Source organism: Bombyx mandarina, chromosome 10, assembly GCF_030267445.1.
Source record: "Bombyx mandarina strain Sakado chromosome 10, ASM3026744v2".
NCBI classification, from domain to species: domain Eukaryota; kingdom Metazoa; phylum Arthropoda; class Insecta; order Lepidoptera; family Bombycidae; genus Bombyx; species Bombyx mandarina.
Genome location: NC_143217.1, coordinates 10,513,181 through 10,533,674, shown reverse-complemented (window position 1 = coordinate 10,533,674; position 20,494 = coordinate 10,513,181). Strand labels below are relative to the sequence as shown.

The following is a 20,494-nucleotide window of genomic DNA, read 5'->3' as shown; positions in this document are numbered from 1 at the left end:
TTTCTCGAACTCTGAGAAATATAAAACAATTAACTAGTGAGAAACTTGAATCAATTGACTTTCATTAATTTGTGATTGAATGACAATAAATGCAATTTATATAGAAGCTTTCCAGGTGTAGGTTTGAGAAAAAAAAAAAAGGTCTTTAGAACTAACGAATTCGTTGTTTAGGGGTCGACTGGAAGTCACTGACCATACCTGCCTGCCTTCCGATCACTACGGACTACTTTCCCGACAAGAGATCACTTCAAAACGATTATCTAGTATCGGATTATAATCTGTTACCGGACGACGTGAACGCCGATTTCGCACAGAACCGAGCTATATACAAAGATCCCCTGACCACAATGGAAGTATTCAAGGAGTTGGTCTCACAAAGATTAGCTCAGGTTGGTTTATTTATTATTTATGTATTCGTCGGGTGATTGAAACACGACCATAATCACAAGACATTTCAAATTATTCTACAGATTTATTTTATGCATTATAAGTTAATTTTTGTTTTGTAATTGAGATGTACTAAATCAAGTCAAAAGCTACTATAAAACTATATACTTACTGGTGGTAGGACCTCTTGTGAGTCCGCGCGGGTAGGTACCACCGCCCTGCTTATTTCTGCTGTGAAGCAGTAATGCGTTTCGGTTTGAAGGGTGAGGCAGCCGTTCTAACTATACTGAGATCTTAGAACTTATATCACAAGGTGGGTGGCGCATTTACGTTGTAGATGTCCATGGGCTCCAGTAACCACTTAACACCAGGTGGGCTGTGAGCTCGTCCACCCATCTAAGCAATAAAAAAATAAAAAAAAAGAAGAGAAAAAAAAATGGTTGACACATAAGATAGAATGGTACTTAATTGCTCTGTCTTTGCTTATTTAGATATATAATTTAAATTGAATAGCTTTCTGTCAATTGTGGTATTTCTCAGAGTAATTTCAAATAATTTGGCTACTTATTTGGCTTGGATTCCAATGCCCAAAAATATCTTTAAAAACTACCGCCTTTTGGTTTTATTTCGCTCTAATTTTTTCAAGGCTTGCACCGCGGATCTACTAGAGGTAAATTTAGAATCTTCAATATGAATTTGAGGACTCTGCTCTCGTCGTCTTAGCGAATTATTCCAGGATATCATACGGAAATCGCTTTTTAAACCTGTTCAATATACATAAACTTGTCTAAAAGTTGAATAATTTTATAAAAAAAAAAAAAATTTTTAGGGGTTCCAGCTGATTGTGGGAGTTAACGAGAATGAAGTAATCGAATCTCACTGTGCGTCAACGGCGACTCCCCCACCGTCTAAAGTGGCGCCACAATGCGGGAAACCAGCCAATGCAGCACCCACCAAACGTTACCTGCTCTCGATTGGGAGGATCTTCCACAAACTTACGCTGGTCGGGTCCACCATCACCGTCACTAGATACAGACCCAGGTATTTATCAAGTACCTAGATTCGATAAAAACTTTTTTAGCACCGTCGTAATTAAAAGTTGATGAAACGAAAAACACATATGAGCTATACGGTGTAGACTTCGCGCGAATGAAATGAGAATACTTTTGCAAGTTCTCTCAAGAATCTACTGCGTGGGAACTGCACCCTTTTTTTTTAATCGATTGCAGTTGTGTTTCGATTGCTAGGACAATGTGTGGAGATTAAAGCAAAAAAGTATTAACAATAATAATAATAATAACTGAAAACAAACCGCCCACGGTCATCCAGCCCCAATTTAAGATTCACTGTGTTTTGGGTACCAGAGACTGATAAACGAACGTTTAAGTAAACATGTGTAATTATTATATTGCCGTAAATGAAAACACTCTCTCCGTAATAAGTCGTCGTCATGGAGTAGGGCGATGGAATTGAGACATTCCCTTAATCTAAGGGTAACCATTTCTCAGTTTGGGGTCAGGCGAGGGAGACAAAAGAAGACGATATTTAAATTGCTCTATAAACGTTTTAAGAAAGAGCAAAAAGGCGATAGATGTCTTTGGGACCCACGCTGGTTCTGGCCATACGGGGTGATAATATAATAATAATAATAATAAACATATATAGATAATAAACACCCAAACAAAGAGCAAACAAACTTATTCGCCACACAATATTTCACTCCAAGTGGGACTAAATAATACACCACCGAGTCAATCGGCGGTGTATCAAATATTAATACGTGAAGCAAAAACTTTGTACTCCTTTTTACTAAAATTGCACAATGCTAATATTTTTTTGAAATAATGCATAAAAGATACATTAAATCAATTAAGAAAACATTACACTCACTACCATGTATTTGACACACACACATATGTATATATACTCTTTGTTTATTGTCAAACTTTAGTTAATGCTTAAAGTCTGTGGTCAAATTGAAAATAGGTTAGTATTGTTTATCTTTAATATTATTTGTCTATAGTGTAGTTTTGGCGAAATCTGTGATTATAGAAGTATAATAGTCTTTGACAATACCTATAACAATAATAATGTTCAAACTTATAATTTCAATTAATTATAGTCGAATTTCGACTACTGCGGGACCACTAGTTTAAAGAACTGTTTTTTTATTTTATTTCAGACATCCATATCCGCCATTCAATATACACTACCGTTATCGTTTCCACGCACCGAACCACGACACGTACGAGGTGTCGTGGGTTTCGTTCACGACAGAAAAACTGGAAACTTACTACTGGAACTACATGGACCATTACATTTGTACGCGCGGCGACAGTGATTTCGCACTAGTTGAGGTAAGTCTTGTATAACACTATCCATAATTGAGATTTGATTGATCTATATATTGATATATTAATACGCAAAGCAAAAACTTTGTACCCCTTTTCACGAAAATTGCGCGGACGGAGAAGTAACAAATTTCCCACACATATAGAGAAGGAGTGCAGAATGTTAATATTTGTTTAAATTATGCATAAAAAATACATTAAATCAACAATAAAAAAACTACACACCCTACCATGTATTTGATACACACACGCATGCTTTATTTGTTTATTGTCAAACTTATTGCTTATAGTCTGTGGTCGAATAGAGAATAGATTAAATATCGTTTGTCCTTATATTTGTCTAAAGTGTAGTCATAGCGAAATCTGTGATTATAGAAGTATAATAGACTTTGACAATAGAATCATTAATCAAATATCGACTACCGGGGGCCCACTAGTATATTTTTAAAGTACTATTAAAAACACTTTTCCCTAATTATTTTAACATATTTTATGGAGTTTAACAAACACCCTGTATATTAAATGGAATTAAACATTTATTTATTTACCTAGTATGTTTTTTTATAACAATGCGTCAAATTCGAATGCAAACATGTATTTGCTGGTAGCGCATTATAAGGGCTCGTATTCATCACGGCTATGCCGAATTTTTCCCCTTGAGACATCGACCTCATGTGCCAAGGTGGATAGTGATATTCGTTGTCTAATTTCTATGTATATGCCCTAGTAGCTGAATAATAATACTTCATACTAAATAATACACATTAATATTTAAGTCAGATCTGATATCAATTTTACTAATACCACAAGAATGTAATTGCATAGATTGGTGTAGTACAATTTTTTTATTTCGATGCCTCCAATGAACACTACTCTAACTCAAAATTTTGAAATTTTCGTTTTTCCCGCAAATCGCTTCACTATTTTAAAAGTATTACAAATCATTATTGATGAGGTTCGAAGCAAGAGTAAATCAGCTAGTTACACAAAAAAAAAACAATAAATATATCTGCAATAATAAAGATTTTATCAACTTTTTTCGTTGAAACGCTCCTCCTGTAAACCTACGAATTTGGAGTTAGCGTAACGTTCATTGGAGGCATCGATTTATATAAAAAGTAAAGAGTTCTATGAATAATAACATAAAGTTTCGAACATTTCGTTCAAGCCTCTGAAATACTGGCGGTTCCGGACTTTACTATTGCCTCTCTACAATCCGGCAACGAAACAAATTCTCGAAGACGATTCGACCCATTGCGACATATATCCAACTCCGACGCGTCATGATTTGGACCAACTAACCGATAATTTCCTCAAAATGACCGAATTGTATTTCAATAAAGTCAAAAGGCCAAACAAACAGAGGGTAAGTATATAATGACATTGGAAATGTTGGTGAAAGACAAATTCTACTTTTTATAGGACAGCTAGACTTAAAAAAAAGTAATATAGGACATATTGACGACTAAGTAAATCTAGATTATTGAAACATTATGAGATCACTAGTTTTCATCACAACAGTCGTGAGTTACAAAATGTTCCTGTCAGTCTTAACGGCTAAGAAATGTAATTATTCAACCTAGACTGTGTATTATTTTTCAATCCATGATCAACTCTGACGTATTTAGATTCAATGTAGTTAATAAAAATAAAAACACTAAATATATAGTGTTCGAATTTTTGTATAGCATTTTATGCATTGTGTTGTCATAGGTCACAATATATGTACATACATTTTTATATGAATATGAAAGAATAGCATGAAATTAATATGCACTTAATATAATGACACGTAGTAATTATGCACCGCATGGTATTTTGCACAGTCCTCTAAAATATCTAATTCATTGTAGTTTTGCAAATATGCTTGACTGTTTATACTTCTAGACTGGTCCAAAAAAAATAATCTATGATAAAAAGCTATGATGTGTGCATTTTTTGTTTGTCATTAAAATAACCATGTACAAAATGTACAGTATTGAACTGGAGAAACGATATTTGTATATGACGATATTCGATTCTGCACGCATTATCGCTTACTGGTCACTCAAACAAGAAATTTTAAATTTCACAGTCGATGCCTCTAAATTTACCGTCCGCCGCATGCATGATTGTTCGCAAACAATAAAAACGTTAGTTGTTATTGAATGATTGTTTTAACCATAATTTGCATTTCAACTTTTGCGAGGATACAGATTATGACATCAGCATGGATATTTTTTTTATTTTAGTTTACGAATCAGTTGCTGTATATTATGTTATTTTTAATTTCCTGTTTGAGATCCGAACGCATGATTAACACACAAAGAATAAGCTTCATTGACATGTTTCGCACAGGCCCTATCGTTTGTTTTCGTCCTGCATACGTTTATTTAAAGAGAAGCTTATTCTTTGACGCTAATTAAAGTACGGTTAACGTGGTGAGTACGAGCACGGCCCACACGTTCGTTGGTGCGGCTCGGTGCGGTCGGGCGTGTGAGACCGAGTGAGACGGAACAGTGTGAGACGCGCGTGCTGCAGATGGCGGGCGCGGGCTGCGGCGCTACCGACGCGGCACTCACGCGGCGCCGACACTCCACCTCCATCCTCACGCGGAGCGCACAGGTACCGCCCCGCCACACGCTCCGACACTCGCTATCTCTCTCGCACACACACACACACACACTCACTCATTCACTCACACACACACTCACTCACTCATTCACTCACACACACACTCACTCACTCATTTACTCACACACACACTCACTCACTCACTCACTCACTCACTCACACACACACACACACACACACACACACACACACACACTCACTCACTGCCACTCACACACACTCCCACACACGCTCTCATACACTCCCACTCACGCACACACACACACACACGCGCACGCACGCACGCACTCACACGTCAATATGAAGTCCTCGTTTGTACACGCACGCACACGCGATTCGCTTGCACCCAACGGCAACAACAAGACACGCCATATTAAAACACAGAAACACGTGTTATAGATGTAGTCTCACACTCGAGTATTCGGAACAGTCCCGTACACAAAAACGAAATATTTACAAACAAAATTTTAATTTTATTTACCCATTAACACAACGTCTCTGCAAAAAATATTCATTCAGTTTAGGCATTTTATTTATCTGTACTGTCACTGTTTGATTTCGGAATGTCGAAAGTGTCAACGAGCGTAATCCGCTATGACACTTTTTCCCTTTCAATTCCAGCCGCCAAGGGTGATCGATTTCATATTTCTGTTATATTCAAACTTTAATTTGTCACAAGGACTAATAAATATCTCAAAATCAATAAATACAGTCCACTCTCATTTACCACAACGCAACAGTCGCACTGCTGGGACGTTACAGACCCAACCGATCGAGTTTCCCGCTAGATCTTCTCAGTGGGTCCCGATTCGAGTCGATTGGTTGTAGATTCAGCGAAGCACTGCTCTTGCTAGGGTTGACGTTAGCGAAGTCTATCAGCTCGCCTACCCAAACGGAGAAATCAGAATAGCTCGTCGAAGCTAGTGATCATCAGATAGAAAGAAAGCTGGGGCTCTTAAATAAGATACATCAACAGAGTAATTTTCACACACAATTCACAAACTGAACTGCACACAAACAACACCTGATAAATGATTTATTTCAGATATGTGAAGACTTGACTAGAGATTGACCGAGATTGCCATCTTAAAATGCTGAACAATACATTACTCGTGTATTTTAAAATAAAAATGATAGGCTATATCAGGAACAAAACAAAAAAAAACTATGACTTTTTTCGGTTTATCCCACTCTGTGGTACAAATTCAGAGTAGGTGGAACGTATCACCTCAATCAAAACGAATGAAAGATAGTGTATTTTTCTCAAAAACTTTGTTAGAACTAAAAGAAACTTCTATAGATAGGCAGGCACCATCCAAATTCTTTCGAGTATATTTATCGAATAAATCAAAGGTTGTAGGTACATTGCGGTTACGTCATCTCGATTGCTCTGTGTGAGTGAGAAATAACGACAACTACATATTATAAGGCACCCTGTCTTCCTTTCACTTTCTAAAAAGTTATCGCTACGCAATTTTACAATGAAATTCCAATGCTGTTTAAAATACTCAACAAAACCACGTCTTATCGTTTCATTGCAAAATTTATTTGATCATTTTCTAAATTCTGTTTTATTATTTTTTGTGGCATATTTTTGCGCACTGTTTTTATTGGCGAAAACGATATTAAACTGTTTCTTTCAAGGTCAATAAATAAAGATAACATAATGAGAATAATTGGAGTGGACTTTACCTAATCCTCAAAATTTTACTATAATGACTAAACGATATTGACAATAATTACTAATAAACGTAGTTATATTTTAGTTTAATTTTACTTCCGGGCTTATGACCAGGTGGAAGTGGCTTTATATTTAAAAAGTAGTGCTGTTTTAATATAATCACCTACATTCTTAAGGCAGTGTCAGGTGAAATATAAATGAGTTTGTGCACAAATAATAATAATGTAGTATAACTTTTTACTTAAAATAGTCAAAACAAATTATGCTAATGATTTTGAATAATTGGCATCAAATCTGCTCTGAACAGTGATTTTAGTTGAGCAAAAATAAGAAAATAGTTGGCCTTAAGGTTTTACTGCTATCTTAATATACCACGATATTCAAGGTTATTGCATTTTCTTCTCTTAAACTAAAGTGTCTAAGCCTGTGAAAATTGAAACCCTCAAATTAGAAAAAGTTATCGGACTTAAAAGTGCGATCTCATCCAACATTTGCGTATATATATGCACTGCTTATAAAATTCGCAAATTATGCACGGAATGCACAGAACAGTGACATCATTTGTTTGCTAGCTTCTTTCTATTTATTTGATTTTTGTTTTGTTTTTATCCGTAGTTTGTATGGCTACGAAATCAATACCCGTTTGGACACGTGAGAATCTGTTTTGTTTTTTGTATTTCTTATTTGCGATCTTCGATCCGAACGTGTTCGATTTCATGGCCGCTATTCATGATGTGTAAGTGATGAGCACACGATGATGTTAAAACCGTTTTATGTGTGGTGCGCCAGGCAGGGGTATCGAGCTCTCCATTCAGAGAGCGCGTTGGCAGCACCCGGCTACCTGACCGGCCTCGCCTCCGGATGGAAGCTATGTCAGTACCTTCACAAGCGACGTTGGTTCTATGTTTAAGGCACATAGAGAAATCAAAATATACCAAACAAGCTTAGGCTTGATAGACACCAATAGAATTTCTCTTCTTCTATTGAAAAAAAAACCGCAAGGTTTATCCGAAATAAATTCTAACCGGATAAACTCGTCTATTTCTAACGAATAAAATTTTCATTACATTATCAAAAACGAATTGGAAATATTATGTGGTTTCTCTACGTGCATTGTTGTCAAGCTTTACCATCAGTTTCCAAAAGAAACATTATTATCGGAATGTTCTGATCGATTCAGTCAACTATCGATAATTTGTTGATTTTCTCTGATAGTATTCTTCGATTTCGTACCAGATCAATCTTGCATTTCTATGTGTGTCTATCTGAATGTTTACAAATATAGAACAATAAAAAATAAGAAATGAAAAAAAACGTATAGTGTAAAACAAGTTTGTAAACGGGAATAGACCCGCATAGAAAGTAAGAATCTTGCACTTGTGTAGTTTGCTTTTCAGTGTCGCATGGTGTGCAGAAGCTTTCGCAATCTTAGGCGCTCCTCTATAACATTCTTTATTTCAACTTTCACAATAATTATCTTCATGCGCCTTTTATACATTAATGTTCAGAAAAATACCCTTTCTATTTTTAAGAGTTCTTAACAAAGCATTCTGAAGTCTTACGCACAAATCAAATATCTTTTTTATATATATTTAGTATTCTTGTTTATCCTTGATGACGTTATAGACTCTTGGAATGCTTAAAGCCTTTCCTATTGGTTGCTAATTCTTATCCTCTATTGAATGTTTCATTACAGCTATCACCTACTAAGTCACTAAACACTAGTACATGCAGCAAGTAAGTATGCAGACCGCTTAGCATCATGTTAAACTTCATTCTTATTGCTTGCTGGCTACAGCGCCTATTTTGCTTTTTTACTGATCTAAGAATTATTATAATTTTTTTGTAATTTTTCGTGTCTAAGTATTTCTTTAATAATCAGGGCGACGAAAGCAGTGCTAGAAAGGACGCAATCCCAAACCGGAGAAGCGGATGACACTTATGATGACGGGTAAATAAATATCAATGCTTTATTTAAAAAAAAAGATATTATTCTTGGTATTATCTTGTGTCATAGGCACGAATTTTCTGTTTTGGCAATTATTTACCAAAGGATCACGATTAGTGATATAATTACATATAATTTTTTATTTTATTAAACACCAGCTTCAAAGTTATCTATATCCATATAGACTAAATATAATTTATAGACCATTTATTTTCCATTTCTTTGATTGAAAGACCATTTCGAGGAAAATGGGCTAGCTAATTACAGAAAACCAAATTTTATTGAAAAATAATTTTTGTTTGACCTCAGACATCCATGACCATTGGCTTTATTGAACAAACACTTAGCTTTTATTTTTATTTATTCCGTGTACGACTCAAATGGCAGTTTTGTTATGATTTTATTCATGACTACAATACACTCGTAATTTTAACCCAAAGCATGACGTTAGTAGTACACTTTGAATTATCTATCAGTGAGGGATGTCAGAATCCGAACATATTTTCAGAGATACTACTTTGATATAGAGATAGTACTTTGTTAGAAGTAAAAATAGGAATAATAAAAAAATGAACGGCGACATTTTTGAAATGACTACCGGTTCAGGGGATAATAATTTTTGAGGCTCCACCTTCTTTGTGCCAGAGATGTGATGTCATCACAAAAAAAAAACCGAATAGCAATCCACAAACACCATGAGAAATCATTGAATATACATAAAAAAATTCATACAGCCGAACATAAAACCTTCTTTTTTCGAATTCGTTTAAAAATATAGGCTATGAACCGTCTGTTTCATATAAGTTTAAATTTTTTAAAACAAAGAACATTTCATTTTTAGAGTTTCAGAACCGAAACTGAAATCGAACGCGCCATTGTCGGATGTCGTAGATAGAATGCGACACCCGACTCTGGGCTTGGGGTTCCTACAACAGACGGTCAGTTTGCCCTCGCATACATTCGTTTCGATATACGCCATACATTGGCTCCAAGAAAACATGGAGGGGATGGATTACGAAAAGGCTGCCAGTCTTATGGAGGTAAACGCTCATTCTGAAATTGTCCTTCATTAAAAAAAAACTGTATTAACCCTTTGACTGCCATTCAGCGTCCTGTCCGATTCTACCGTAAAGCATTGTCCTATTATTTTAAGGGTAAGACAGCCGTTGCTCATTATAACTGAGACTTCGACCTCATGTCTCAAAGCGCGCGACGGCACGCATGTGGCACCAAATAGGGCAGATGCTCGTACAACACTAAATAATCTGGAGTAGAATGTTTATTACAACCGTTGTAGTTCAAAACATGATGTGTGTATGTATTTCTCTTGCAGAGATTATTGAATGAGAAAATGATTTGTCATGCTTCAGGCGACACCACGAAACGTTTCGTTGTCGGATACTACATGTATCACATACTACCACAAAAGAAAGATAAAGGTAAAATTCGATAATTCGACTCAAGCTAATTGTAGGGGTACATGAAAAATACAAAGATATTTTGTTAAATGAATATAATATATGAGGCCGACAGCGCAAAAGTGGCCTAAGCTTACCATAATTATTATGGAGCAATGAGGCTTAAGTTTTCATGAATTTGAATTTGAGTAAGCAAAAAAACAATACGCGCAAAAATAATGTTTACAAAGCCATCTGTTATTTATGGGTGAAACTATGAATAGGCCGGTTTTGCATAAAAATTTATTATATTTTAAATAAATTGCATTATACATAATTATAAGCATGATTATGAAAAATTGTGGGTTAGGCCACTATGATAAATATTATGATGTATTAAATGAATTAATAATAATATTAATATTATTTAACAGAATTACCAGACTACGTGAAGCCCCTAGGAGACCTCCAGAGCTTCGAAAACGAATGGATGGAAGTTGAGGTACTGGGGCCACGTTCGCCGCTCATACAAGTGGACAAAGCGAGCGGCGCCATAGATATATCTGGTTCTAGTCCTCTGGCCGACGACACGGGCGTTCCCGCCTTCCTGTGCGATAACATTGATCCAAACTACATGCAAATTGACAGCGACAGCGAAAGCAAGTATCAAGATTGTTTATTTATTAGCTAATCCCAAAATATTACTAGTGGTAGGATCTCTTGTGAATCCGCACGGGTAGGTACCACTACCTTACCTATGTCTGCCGTGAAGCAGTAATGCGTTTCGGTTTGAAGGGCGGAGCGGCCGTTGTAATTATACTTGAGACCTTAGAACTGATATCTCAGGGGGGTGGCGGCATTTACGTTGTAGGTATGGGCTCCGGTAACCATTTAACACCAGGTGTGCTGTGAGCTCGTCCACCAATCTATGCAAAAAAATATATCTCGCAACATATTAAAAAGCCGCTATTCTGAATACTTTCTGCTAATGTGAATACTTTCTGCTAATGTGAATACTTTCTGCTAATGTGAATACTTTCTGCTAATGTGAATACTTTCTGCTAATGTGAATACTTTCTGCTAATGTGAATACTTTCTGCTAATGTGAATAACAACTGTTCACTATTTAAATTCAATCAACGATATAAATAATTGCCTGAATTAGCCGAAAAGCAGAAATAAATAGGTACTGCGACGGATGATGAGCGAATTAATAGCTCTCCATGGTCAGGCTTCGTACATCTGTAGGGGCTTGACGACAAAGGGAAGATCTTCCACCGAGCGGGTGATATTTGCTCGGTAGACCGACGGTCCGAATTTTGATGTTCGGAACTTGTATATATGCGCTTTATCATGAAAATGTCGTAAGCGAGATTCAGGCATCTGTCAATTATCTTGCGTTGTATGATGGCTACCCGCCACACATCTGCATTTACTAATCAATAAAGTGTACAAACTTAAATTTCTCATATTTCCTTTTCAGTACCCTTGTACAAGAAAACCCACCTAGATATAGATGTGAATAATAAAAGCGACCGGATCGAATGGGGCCACGCACGATATCAAGCCACGTTCCGACCGGACCAAGCCTTCGAAATGTGCATACAGTGGACAGTCGCCAGCGGGAACATTGTTGCCGAACTGGTGAACCTCAATCGTTTGTTTGTCTACCATAAATAGTTCATAATATTTAAGAATATCTGACGTAAACGGATTTTATCCAATCCTATAGTATATATCTTCTTTATAAACTCGAATTACAAAATCTCATTTTTTTTTTCAAATTGGTGATGGATTATAAAAAAAAAATATCTCATTCGCCATAAGCACTGTAATTGAAGACATGACTAGATGAAGCGAATATGTTACAATTTGTTAATTTTGAGAAAACGAGCAACGAGCAAACGAGCAGTTTTTTAAAACAGCCTTTAAACCAGGAGTTTTAAGATCTAATATGGTTTATAGGCACATAACACCTTCATTCAATGTAAAAACTCAAAAATCTAAAAAATGGTACTTAACCCCTTCACTCCACTCATGTCTTCAATTATAACATCACCTTATAGTATAAAAAGCCTTTGCTGCCATTTTATTATTTCAGTATGTATTTATGATTCCAGATATTCGGATGGGCTCGTAAAGCCTCGTCCAACTGTAAGCTACAAATGGTGCCTATTCCTGCGGACCCCCTCGCTTTACCATTCACTCTCAAATCAGACCCGTTGCGAGGTCCGATTTACATTCCTATGAACGTAGAACCATTGTTGAGAAATAAGACTGTTTTGTTTGAAGGTAAAAAAAAAATCTTCCAGATAATCGTTGATTTTTGTTTTCAATAAACAACTATAGATTTCGTTTGTCATTTTGCAATTATTTATTCATTTAAATATTGCAATTATTTATTCATTTAATTATTTATTCATTTAATTATTTATTCATTTAATTATTTATTCATTTATATAATTTAAATATTAGATAGCTAATAGAGCTCAGGCACCATGATCCTCCTGCTTGTGTCGTTCTCCTCATTACTAAGTCTGCTGTGATCCTTGATCTCGTGGAGTGCATCGTGGAGCTTGATGTCCAGATAAGACCGAATTTGGTCCGATCATCTCGTGGGACTGCGTCCTCTGGGACGTTTGCCCTTTATCTAGCCCGTCACCAACAGTTGCTCAAAGTTGTGACTCTCCTTTCGAGTAATGTGTCCAAAAAACTCCAATACTCTACGAATGCATATTGTGGAGAGTCCAGTTTTAACATTAAGCTCCTTTAGTATTGACACATTGGTGCGAAAGGCAGTCCATAGAATCTGCAGCAATTTCCTCCAGCACAACATTACGAAGGGGTCTATGCGGTCAGTCACCATGATATTGAGTCGTTTTTACTGACTACCTTATTGAATTCCAACTTTCACTTTTCAAATAATACGGTATTAATACACTTCGATAAAGGGAAATAATAAATAATAAATGCGACGAAGGGCTCGACGAGTAAATTAGCCCTCAGACACAGCCCACTGAGTTTCTCGCCGGATCTTCTCAGTGGGTAGCGTTTCCGATCCGGTGGTAGATTCTGCGAAGCACGACTCTTGCCAGGGTTCGTGTTACCAACGTCGACAGGTTTGAGCCCCGCGAGCTCACCTACTAGTTAACTCTCAAGGCTTTCAGCTTAGGTAGGAACAAAAAGGGTAATAATAATAAATTCGATTCGCAGGCTTCCCGGAAGAGACGTGGCTCCAGCGTTTGTTCCTATTCCAAGAGGCCATAGTGGGTCGTTTCGGCTTCGTGAAGTGCACGGTCGAGAGCACGTCGCACGAGTGGGAGCGCGGCACGCCCCGCGGCTCGCCCACCGGGGACCACCTGTACGTGCACGTGACCGGGAACATGTTCATACTCATACCGACGACGGTCAAGTCCGAGCAGAAGTCGTCGAAGGTCAAGCCGCCGAACAGAACGCTGTGTAACAAGTACGGTGACTTTTTAATTCTACTAGCGGTCGTACACCGTTCGAAATTCGAAAATATTAATTTAAATTATAAGTTTGAACATTAATAAGTTTCTAGTGTCAAAGACTTTACCTCTATAATCGCGGATTTCGTCTAAGACAAACGATATTAATCTAATCTAATTTGAAAACAGGCTTTAAATGCACACACACATGTGCGTGTGTTTGTCAAATATATGGTAGTGTGTGTAATGATTTCTTTATTGATCCAATGTATTTTTAATACATAAAAAAATTAGCTTTCTGCACTTCTCTATATCTATACTAATATAATCTACTGGAAATCTAATGGATAGGCTAATATTTATACGAGTATTGGACTCTCTAATAATAATGACAATAAATAATAATGTTAATTTTAAATGCCCAACGAAGCGGGCGAGTGCAGCTTGTTCTCTATAAGTGTGGGAAATTTCATATTCCTCCGTCGGCGCAATTTTCGTAAAAAGGAGTACAAAATTTTTGCTTCATGTATTAATATATAGATTCTTCTTCTTCATCGTTCCCTCGCTGCTGACGATCGCGACTACATGTGACTTGCCTCCGCAGTGTTCGATCATGGCATGGATCGCACTGTATAGACTACCACCAGCCGCTTCCTTAACCAGACCTGACCATCCGGCTGGTGTTCTGCACACGGCGCGCTGGCCCTTTATGCGACCCGAAATTATGAGCTCCTCTAATTCATGTCTGAGAGACCGCATGATATGTCTGAAGAAGCTCATGTTACCGGCAGATGACGGAGAGCCCTTTTCTATTAACCTGAATTAAAGGCACCAAATCCACAGCGTGAATTCTCGAGTTACACTCGCAATATTTGCGATTTTTTTAATCGTTCGTGGCTTGCTTCTGCGAATCTAAAACCGATGCTAATGGAAACAAGATGCAGACTACGGAATAATATAACCTAAATCGAACTCGCTTAGAGTTTGGCCAATGCTTTGAATAAATTACAAAGAAACCTTTCCGGTCCTGAAAGTATGGCGGTACTAATTAAGTAAACACGTTTATCTTGAGTTAAGTTCTCTAATCTGAGTATCAATATAATTCTCTATATCTATCTATCTATCTATATTAATACGTGAAGGAAAAACTTTGTAGCCCTTTTTACGAAAATTGCGCGAACGTGGGTTACGAAATTTCCCACACATATAGAGAATATAAAGATGGAGTGCAGAATGTTAATATATTTTTTAATTATGCATAAAAAAATTATTAAATCAACAATAAAAAAACATTACATACCCTACCATGTATTTGACACACACACGCATGCATACTTTTGTTTATTGTTAAACTTATGCTTATAGTCTGTGGTCAATTTGAGAATAGATTATTTTAAATGAGGCCTATAAAATCAAAGGCAGCTAAATCCAAGTCTGTCAAATATTCAGGTAAACTACAAAAATCGGCACTGAACACGATTACGGATCCTCCCGATCCATCGAAGTACTGCTCTTTCTAGGGCGTGTTAGCAACACTCCCGTTTGAGAAGCTGAAATAACTTTGTTCGGATAGCTACGATATTCTTTATTTTAAAGCACATTTATAAATCATGAGAATGTTACTAATAATCTGAATTTTAAATGATAAAACTTCGTTTATTAGTACTTAGTACAGAGTAAAAATAAAAATTTTGAACTGATTTTGTTAGAAATTTAGCTGCATTTGTTATAACATGAAAACACTAAAGCGTGTCCAACTAACTAAACAAGATAGCGCCATTGTTAATCCATTTTACGACATTATGGCGTTTAGCTGCCTGATTTTATAGGCCTCAAATATCGTTTGTCCTTATTAATATTTGTCTAAACTGTAGTCTTGGCGACATCTGTGATTATAGAAGTATAATAATAGACTTTGACAATAGAATCATGATAGTGTAAAAACATATAATTTCAATTAATTATAGTCGAATTTTGACTGCTACGGGACCACTAGTTATGTAAAATCGTTGAATCTGACATCACTCTTCGGTAATTAGAATAGCGCGGTGTTCTAACATGCCTCTGCCAAAGTTGTCGCATTTTTACAATGATGACTATAACATTTGAAATTTTTATTGATTTGTTATTGAATAAGTTTAGTAAGTAATATAAAAAAGGAATATACTGAATCAGTAAAAAAAATACTTTTTCATGTTACCTACTTATTTAAACAAACAAAAAACATTCCCACAATGAACTTGATTATTCTTCTCTTACTTTTGTTCGTCGTGTTGTTGTAATTATAGTTTTCCAAATTCACATGCAAAGATCAACTTTGAATTGGACCAGGTTTTATTACCGCTTTATATTTATAATATCAAACTTTAAAATCGCTTTAATCTGATGATTCATTCCAATTATGCTTTCAAATAAATAAAATTGTTTTATTGTATTTTTGCCCTTACACTTGCCCACCATTGCCCTTGATAAGCTTTTGGAACACGCGAAGATGTCATATGTTTCAACAAAGCTTGCTCGATTTATAATAAAAAAGAAAACATTTTATGTCGTAAACACGCTAAGTTCTCAACCTTCGCATGTTTTAAAATGTAACTAAAAACTTATCTTATTTGAATCAAATATAATCCGCTCCCACAGGTACCCTGTGCCGACAGAAGTTGCCAATAGTCCTCATGAAGCTTATATTTCTCGACATGTCGGGTACAAAACGAACGACTACAATAATAGCAGACGGGTAATTATTTGACCTCGCTCTACTAAATAAGGAAGTATACACAAACAGATATGATAAGTTATTCCATCAAAATGTAGTATGTCACAGTAGTCAAAACGTAAATAGATCGTTTAGTAATTATTGTTATCAAAACATCATGTAAATAAATTATTTTAATGGCTATTAAAACAACAAAAGCAAGTTTTGAGCCATTCATTAGGTACTCTGTTTCATTACAGTTACGTCTAAGCTTTATAAAATATTACAAATATTGACCGTAGAATTAACACCTATCTATTATAGCTTATGCACACCAAGATGGGATGGCAGAGGATTTTGCCACCAGTTAGCGCACTAACTGCTTTTTTTTTGTTGCTTAGATGGTTGGGAGAGCTCACGGCCCACCTGATGTTAAGCGGTTACCGGAATCCATAGACATCAACGTAATTGCGGGTGGCCGTAATGACCCTTGAGACCTGAGAATGACACCTTGAGACATGACTTGTTAGGTCTCACTATTAACAGTACAACGGCCGCCCCGCCCTTCAAGCCGAAACCCATTACTGTTTCACGGCAGAAAATAGGCAGGGTGATAGTACCTACCCGTGCGGACTCACAAGACTTCCTACCACCAGTAAAGTGCTTAGATATAATGGCATTTCAATCGCATACTAAGACATCCGCAATTTGTTGGATCACGCAAAACTGCCTCGGCAGCACCTGCAGCCTTCTACAAATTTCAGTCATAAGTTACTTTTAACCGAGCATTGTCTTTAAAGTATCTCTGCTTGCACTGCCCCACCGCGCGGTATGTGCAGCGTCCTTCGGCGTGCCGTTGTATACCGTAGCGGGTTCCCTCAGCGCCATCTTCAATGACATGTCAAAAAATCTCCATCAATTCCATAGGATTATTTTCAAATGGGAATTTATGTCGCATTTCTACCGAATAAGTTTGATAAAATGTTAATCTCTTGCCATTTCGCCCCTGTGTGTGTAGTCCATTTATCTTGATAGAGCATATAATCAATCTTCTCTAGCTGCCTTCTCAAAAACTTGCTAAGAACTTCATTAGAATCCAGTATTGAAACAAAGGATAGTCAATAACAAGGAAAAAAGGGTTAACTTACGAAAGTTATAAATCTTCCATAAATTCATTAATTTTTTAATTTCTTCAGAAATTAATAGACATTTAAGAACTCTTTGAATTATTTACTTGCAGATGGGATTTTTGTGGTCTTGGAATCACATGATTTCAAAGAAATGGAAGGGTTCACAAACACCAGCCACAGGAGATGAAGGTTTCCAAATGCGAATGCTAAGGGATTTCAAACATTTCTGTGCCAATCAGGAACAGAGGCTTAGTCAATTTTGGGATCACTGCTGGGAACTAAAGGACAAATCCCGAGGAATGACATCTTGTTAATCTTAATTTTTGTATTACATAATGAAGTATACTTTATTTTAAAATATAACTATTTCTTACCATAGATTTTTTTTTTTATTAATGAAAGACACCTTTCAAGTTATTATTTATTGCTTTTAAAAATACAAACTTTTCAGAAAATACATCATTGCAACATTATACAAAAACCTGTGAAGATATGTTTTATTTAGAAAAATGTTATTTTTTTTAGTTAATCAAAGTAAAGGCACATGTATTTTCAAATGGACAAGTCATACTGTCATGTATGATATTACAAGTCCTCACAGGTTTTCGTAACCATCTTAAACATAAAAATCAGTCATCACTTTCAGTTATCACATACCTACACATCATACAGAACCTACATTTTGAGATTCTTTTGGAAAAATTGTTACAATTTCATGTAAAGCTTGTTAATGTGCACTAAAAGATAACATGCCACATACAGCATTCTAGATAAAACCTTCAAACCATAACAAAGGGCAATCACATCAATTTTGTTACCACAAAGAAAATAGCAATTCATTCAATGGCATTGACCTTCACTGTCGACTGTAATAAATGAATATGTCAAGCTAGACCATATATCATTTAATATTAAGATTACATTGATTGCCTTTTTGAAAGAAGCCTTGGAAGAAAACAGAAATGATTAAAGCAACAAAATTAAACTAGACAAACTCAACATAAGAAATCAGACAAATCACCAGCTTTATAAATTTTGAATTGTAACTATTATTTGGAATGGGAAGGTTATGATGATATGTAGAAATCTCTAAATTTATTATTGCTTATTATTTTGAATTTAAAACTCAAGCTCTTTCTAATGAATCTTAAAGTTAGCTGATCAAAAAAGCTTTAATTTTTTTTTATATATTAAACTTATATTATTATGTCGTTCAAAAGATCATTTGAATTCTCTTAATCACATTTTATTAATTTTCGTTGTTTACATTTCTAATAGCAACATTAAGTACAAATTACATTGCTTTGGAACTGTGTGAGCAAATACCAATTTGTGCATTTATTGCTTAAGGGTTTTGACATTATTTAAAATTAATTTGAGCACTGTATGTCCTACTTTAAATGCAAAATGGAATAATTATAATCTATAAGTACCTAGAAAACCAACATTTATTTATTTATAAAAATATTCATATTTATTGCCAATGAAAAAATATCAATTGTAATTTTTTCATCACAATGAACTAGGCATGGCATTGAATCTTACATCTCAAAAATAAAATAAAACAAAAACTTCATTAACATAGTTGTAAAAACCAACTACATAAAAAAATTATGAATCAACTGTCAAACTTGATGTATTGAAAAAAAAAGTTTTCATTTTGTCTCAACTTTAGTGTACTTATCTCATATTGGTATTCGATATCAATGAGAAGGTTTAGAAAAATTATCAAGTTATTTTTTTCCAAACAAGAGAAGGCGTGTCAGCATACTATTTATGCAAGGTACCTGTTTTTGTTGATGCATTGGTGTGATATCTGGTGTATTTGACTCAAAATCTAAAGCAACTCTCTGACAAACGAATGTCAAGAGTGTAAGAATATCTCTTTGAGTACCATAGTTTCTCAATTCTTCACAAAGAGATTGCATAAACCAAGAGCCACGAGTTGTGTTTCTCCAAGAGTAATAACCTGGTACCGTTGAGAAGACAATCAAAAAGTCAGCATGAATTGGGATTCTGTAGGATGAAGACGAAGAACCATCTGTTTCAGTGTTGGATAATGTTATTCCACCATCTAACTTATCACCTTGGCAAGCTTGAATAAAGAACAGTTTTGGTTTTCCAGCTAGAGTTGGACATTTATCAGCAGTGAAGTAATACCACAGATTATCTGGTTTATAATGAGTGTCTTTGGCATACAACATACCTAATTCTCCATGACTCAACACAGCAACCAGCAGACAATCATTATCTGTGTGATCCATTTCAGATATCTGTTGTATATATCTGTTGATATCTTCAGCTCTTAGGTTATGAAGAACAGTAACACTGAAACCTAAGCCTCTCAGGACTTTAGATAAGCTGTCACTGTCCACATTGGTACCCGTGCGAGATTTTAGATTATGAATTTCAAAATGTTCATGATTGAAAATGATCGCCATACCACGATTATTGTGGTTCATGTTATAGTAATGAGCATATCTTTCGACAGGCATTTTCGCATAACGTCGTCCTTGTGAAGATCCATGACTGCCCCATGCGTCGCCTTCGTCTTCATTGCCGTTTTTTCTTTGTTCTGTTCCAGAGCCATTGTTTTTCTTTTCTTCATCAGCCATTTTAAAAATCACGAACCTTAACAATCGTGCAAATAATTGCACACGACCTCAGTAAATAAAATGGAGTTTTTAATTTACGTCGATGTGGTGAAAATGGAAAGTGTTAAAAATAACAACAAAAGTTACCGCGACTAGCAACAGCGAGCACAGACTAAGCAAATCAGAGAGTTCAGAGATATTCCAGGCTTTTAATAACTCATATGAGTTTGTAGTCTCAAATATCTATGG

The 20,494-nt window shown here is 35.8% G+C and overlaps 2 protein-coding genes across 9 annotated transcripts in view; one reads left to right on the top strand and one right to left on the bottom strand.

Annotated features, from left to right (window-relative positions):
- Iml1 (GATOR complex protein Iml1) overlaps window positions 1–18,029 on the top strand; it is a 31,125-nt gene extending 13,096 nt beyond the window's left edge. For 2 of the 8 annotated variants that reach the window (XM_089730404.1, XM_089730403.1), the window contains 15 exons: window positions 172–389; window positions 1,217–1,428; window positions 2,570–2,744; window positions 3,907–4,104; window positions 5,259–5,342; window positions 8,729–8,769; window positions 8,915–8,983; window positions 9,822–10,020; window positions 10,314–10,419; window positions 10,812–11,036; window positions 11,861–12,021; window positions 12,498–12,669; window positions 13,591–13,843; window positions 16,467–16,563; window positions 17,762–18,029. In XM_089730404.1, coding sequence (XP_089586530.1) covers window positions 172–389; window positions 1,217–1,428; window positions 2,570–2,744; window positions 3,907–4,104; window positions 5,259–5,342; window positions 8,729–8,769; window positions 8,915–8,983; window positions 9,822–10,020; window positions 10,314–10,419; window positions 10,812–11,036; window positions 11,861–12,021; window positions 12,498–12,669; window positions 13,591–13,843; window positions 16,467–16,563; window positions 17,762–17,965 — 2,414 coding nt within the window. In that variant the 3' untranslated portion in view covers window positions 17,966–18,029. Of the gene's footprint in view, window positions 1–171; window positions 390–1,216; window positions 1,429–2,569; window positions 2,745–3,906; window positions 4,105–5,258; window positions 5,343–7,821; window positions 7,905–8,728; window positions 8,770–8,914; window positions 8,984–9,821; window positions 10,021–10,313; window positions 10,420–10,811; window positions 11,037–11,860; window positions 12,022–12,497; window positions 12,670–13,590; window positions 13,844–16,466; window positions 16,564–17,761 lie in introns of all 8 variants that reach the window. The other 6 variants (XM_089730402.1, XM_089730401.1, XM_089730408.1 and 3 more) reach the window with 3 other exon arrangements.
- A 29-nt stretch (window positions 18,030–18,058) lies between these two features.
- On the bottom strand, window positions 18,059–20,479 carry Caspase1 (caspase-1). The gene has a single exon (XM_028174657.2). It carries the CDS (start codon window positions 20,264–20,266, stop codon window positions 19,385–19,387), a length of 882 nt encoding a protein of 293 aa, XP_028030458.1. The 5' UTR covers window positions 20,267–20,479; the 3' UTR covers window positions 18,059–19,384.
- Window positions 20,480–20,494: the final 15 nt, after the last annotated feature.

What these genes read in the sequence shown, in the direction of transcription:
- Caspase1 (XM_028174657.2), bottom strand. Translation starts at nt 20,266, where the DNA reads ATGGCTGATGAAGAAAAGAAAAACAATGGCTCTGGAACAGAACAAAGA.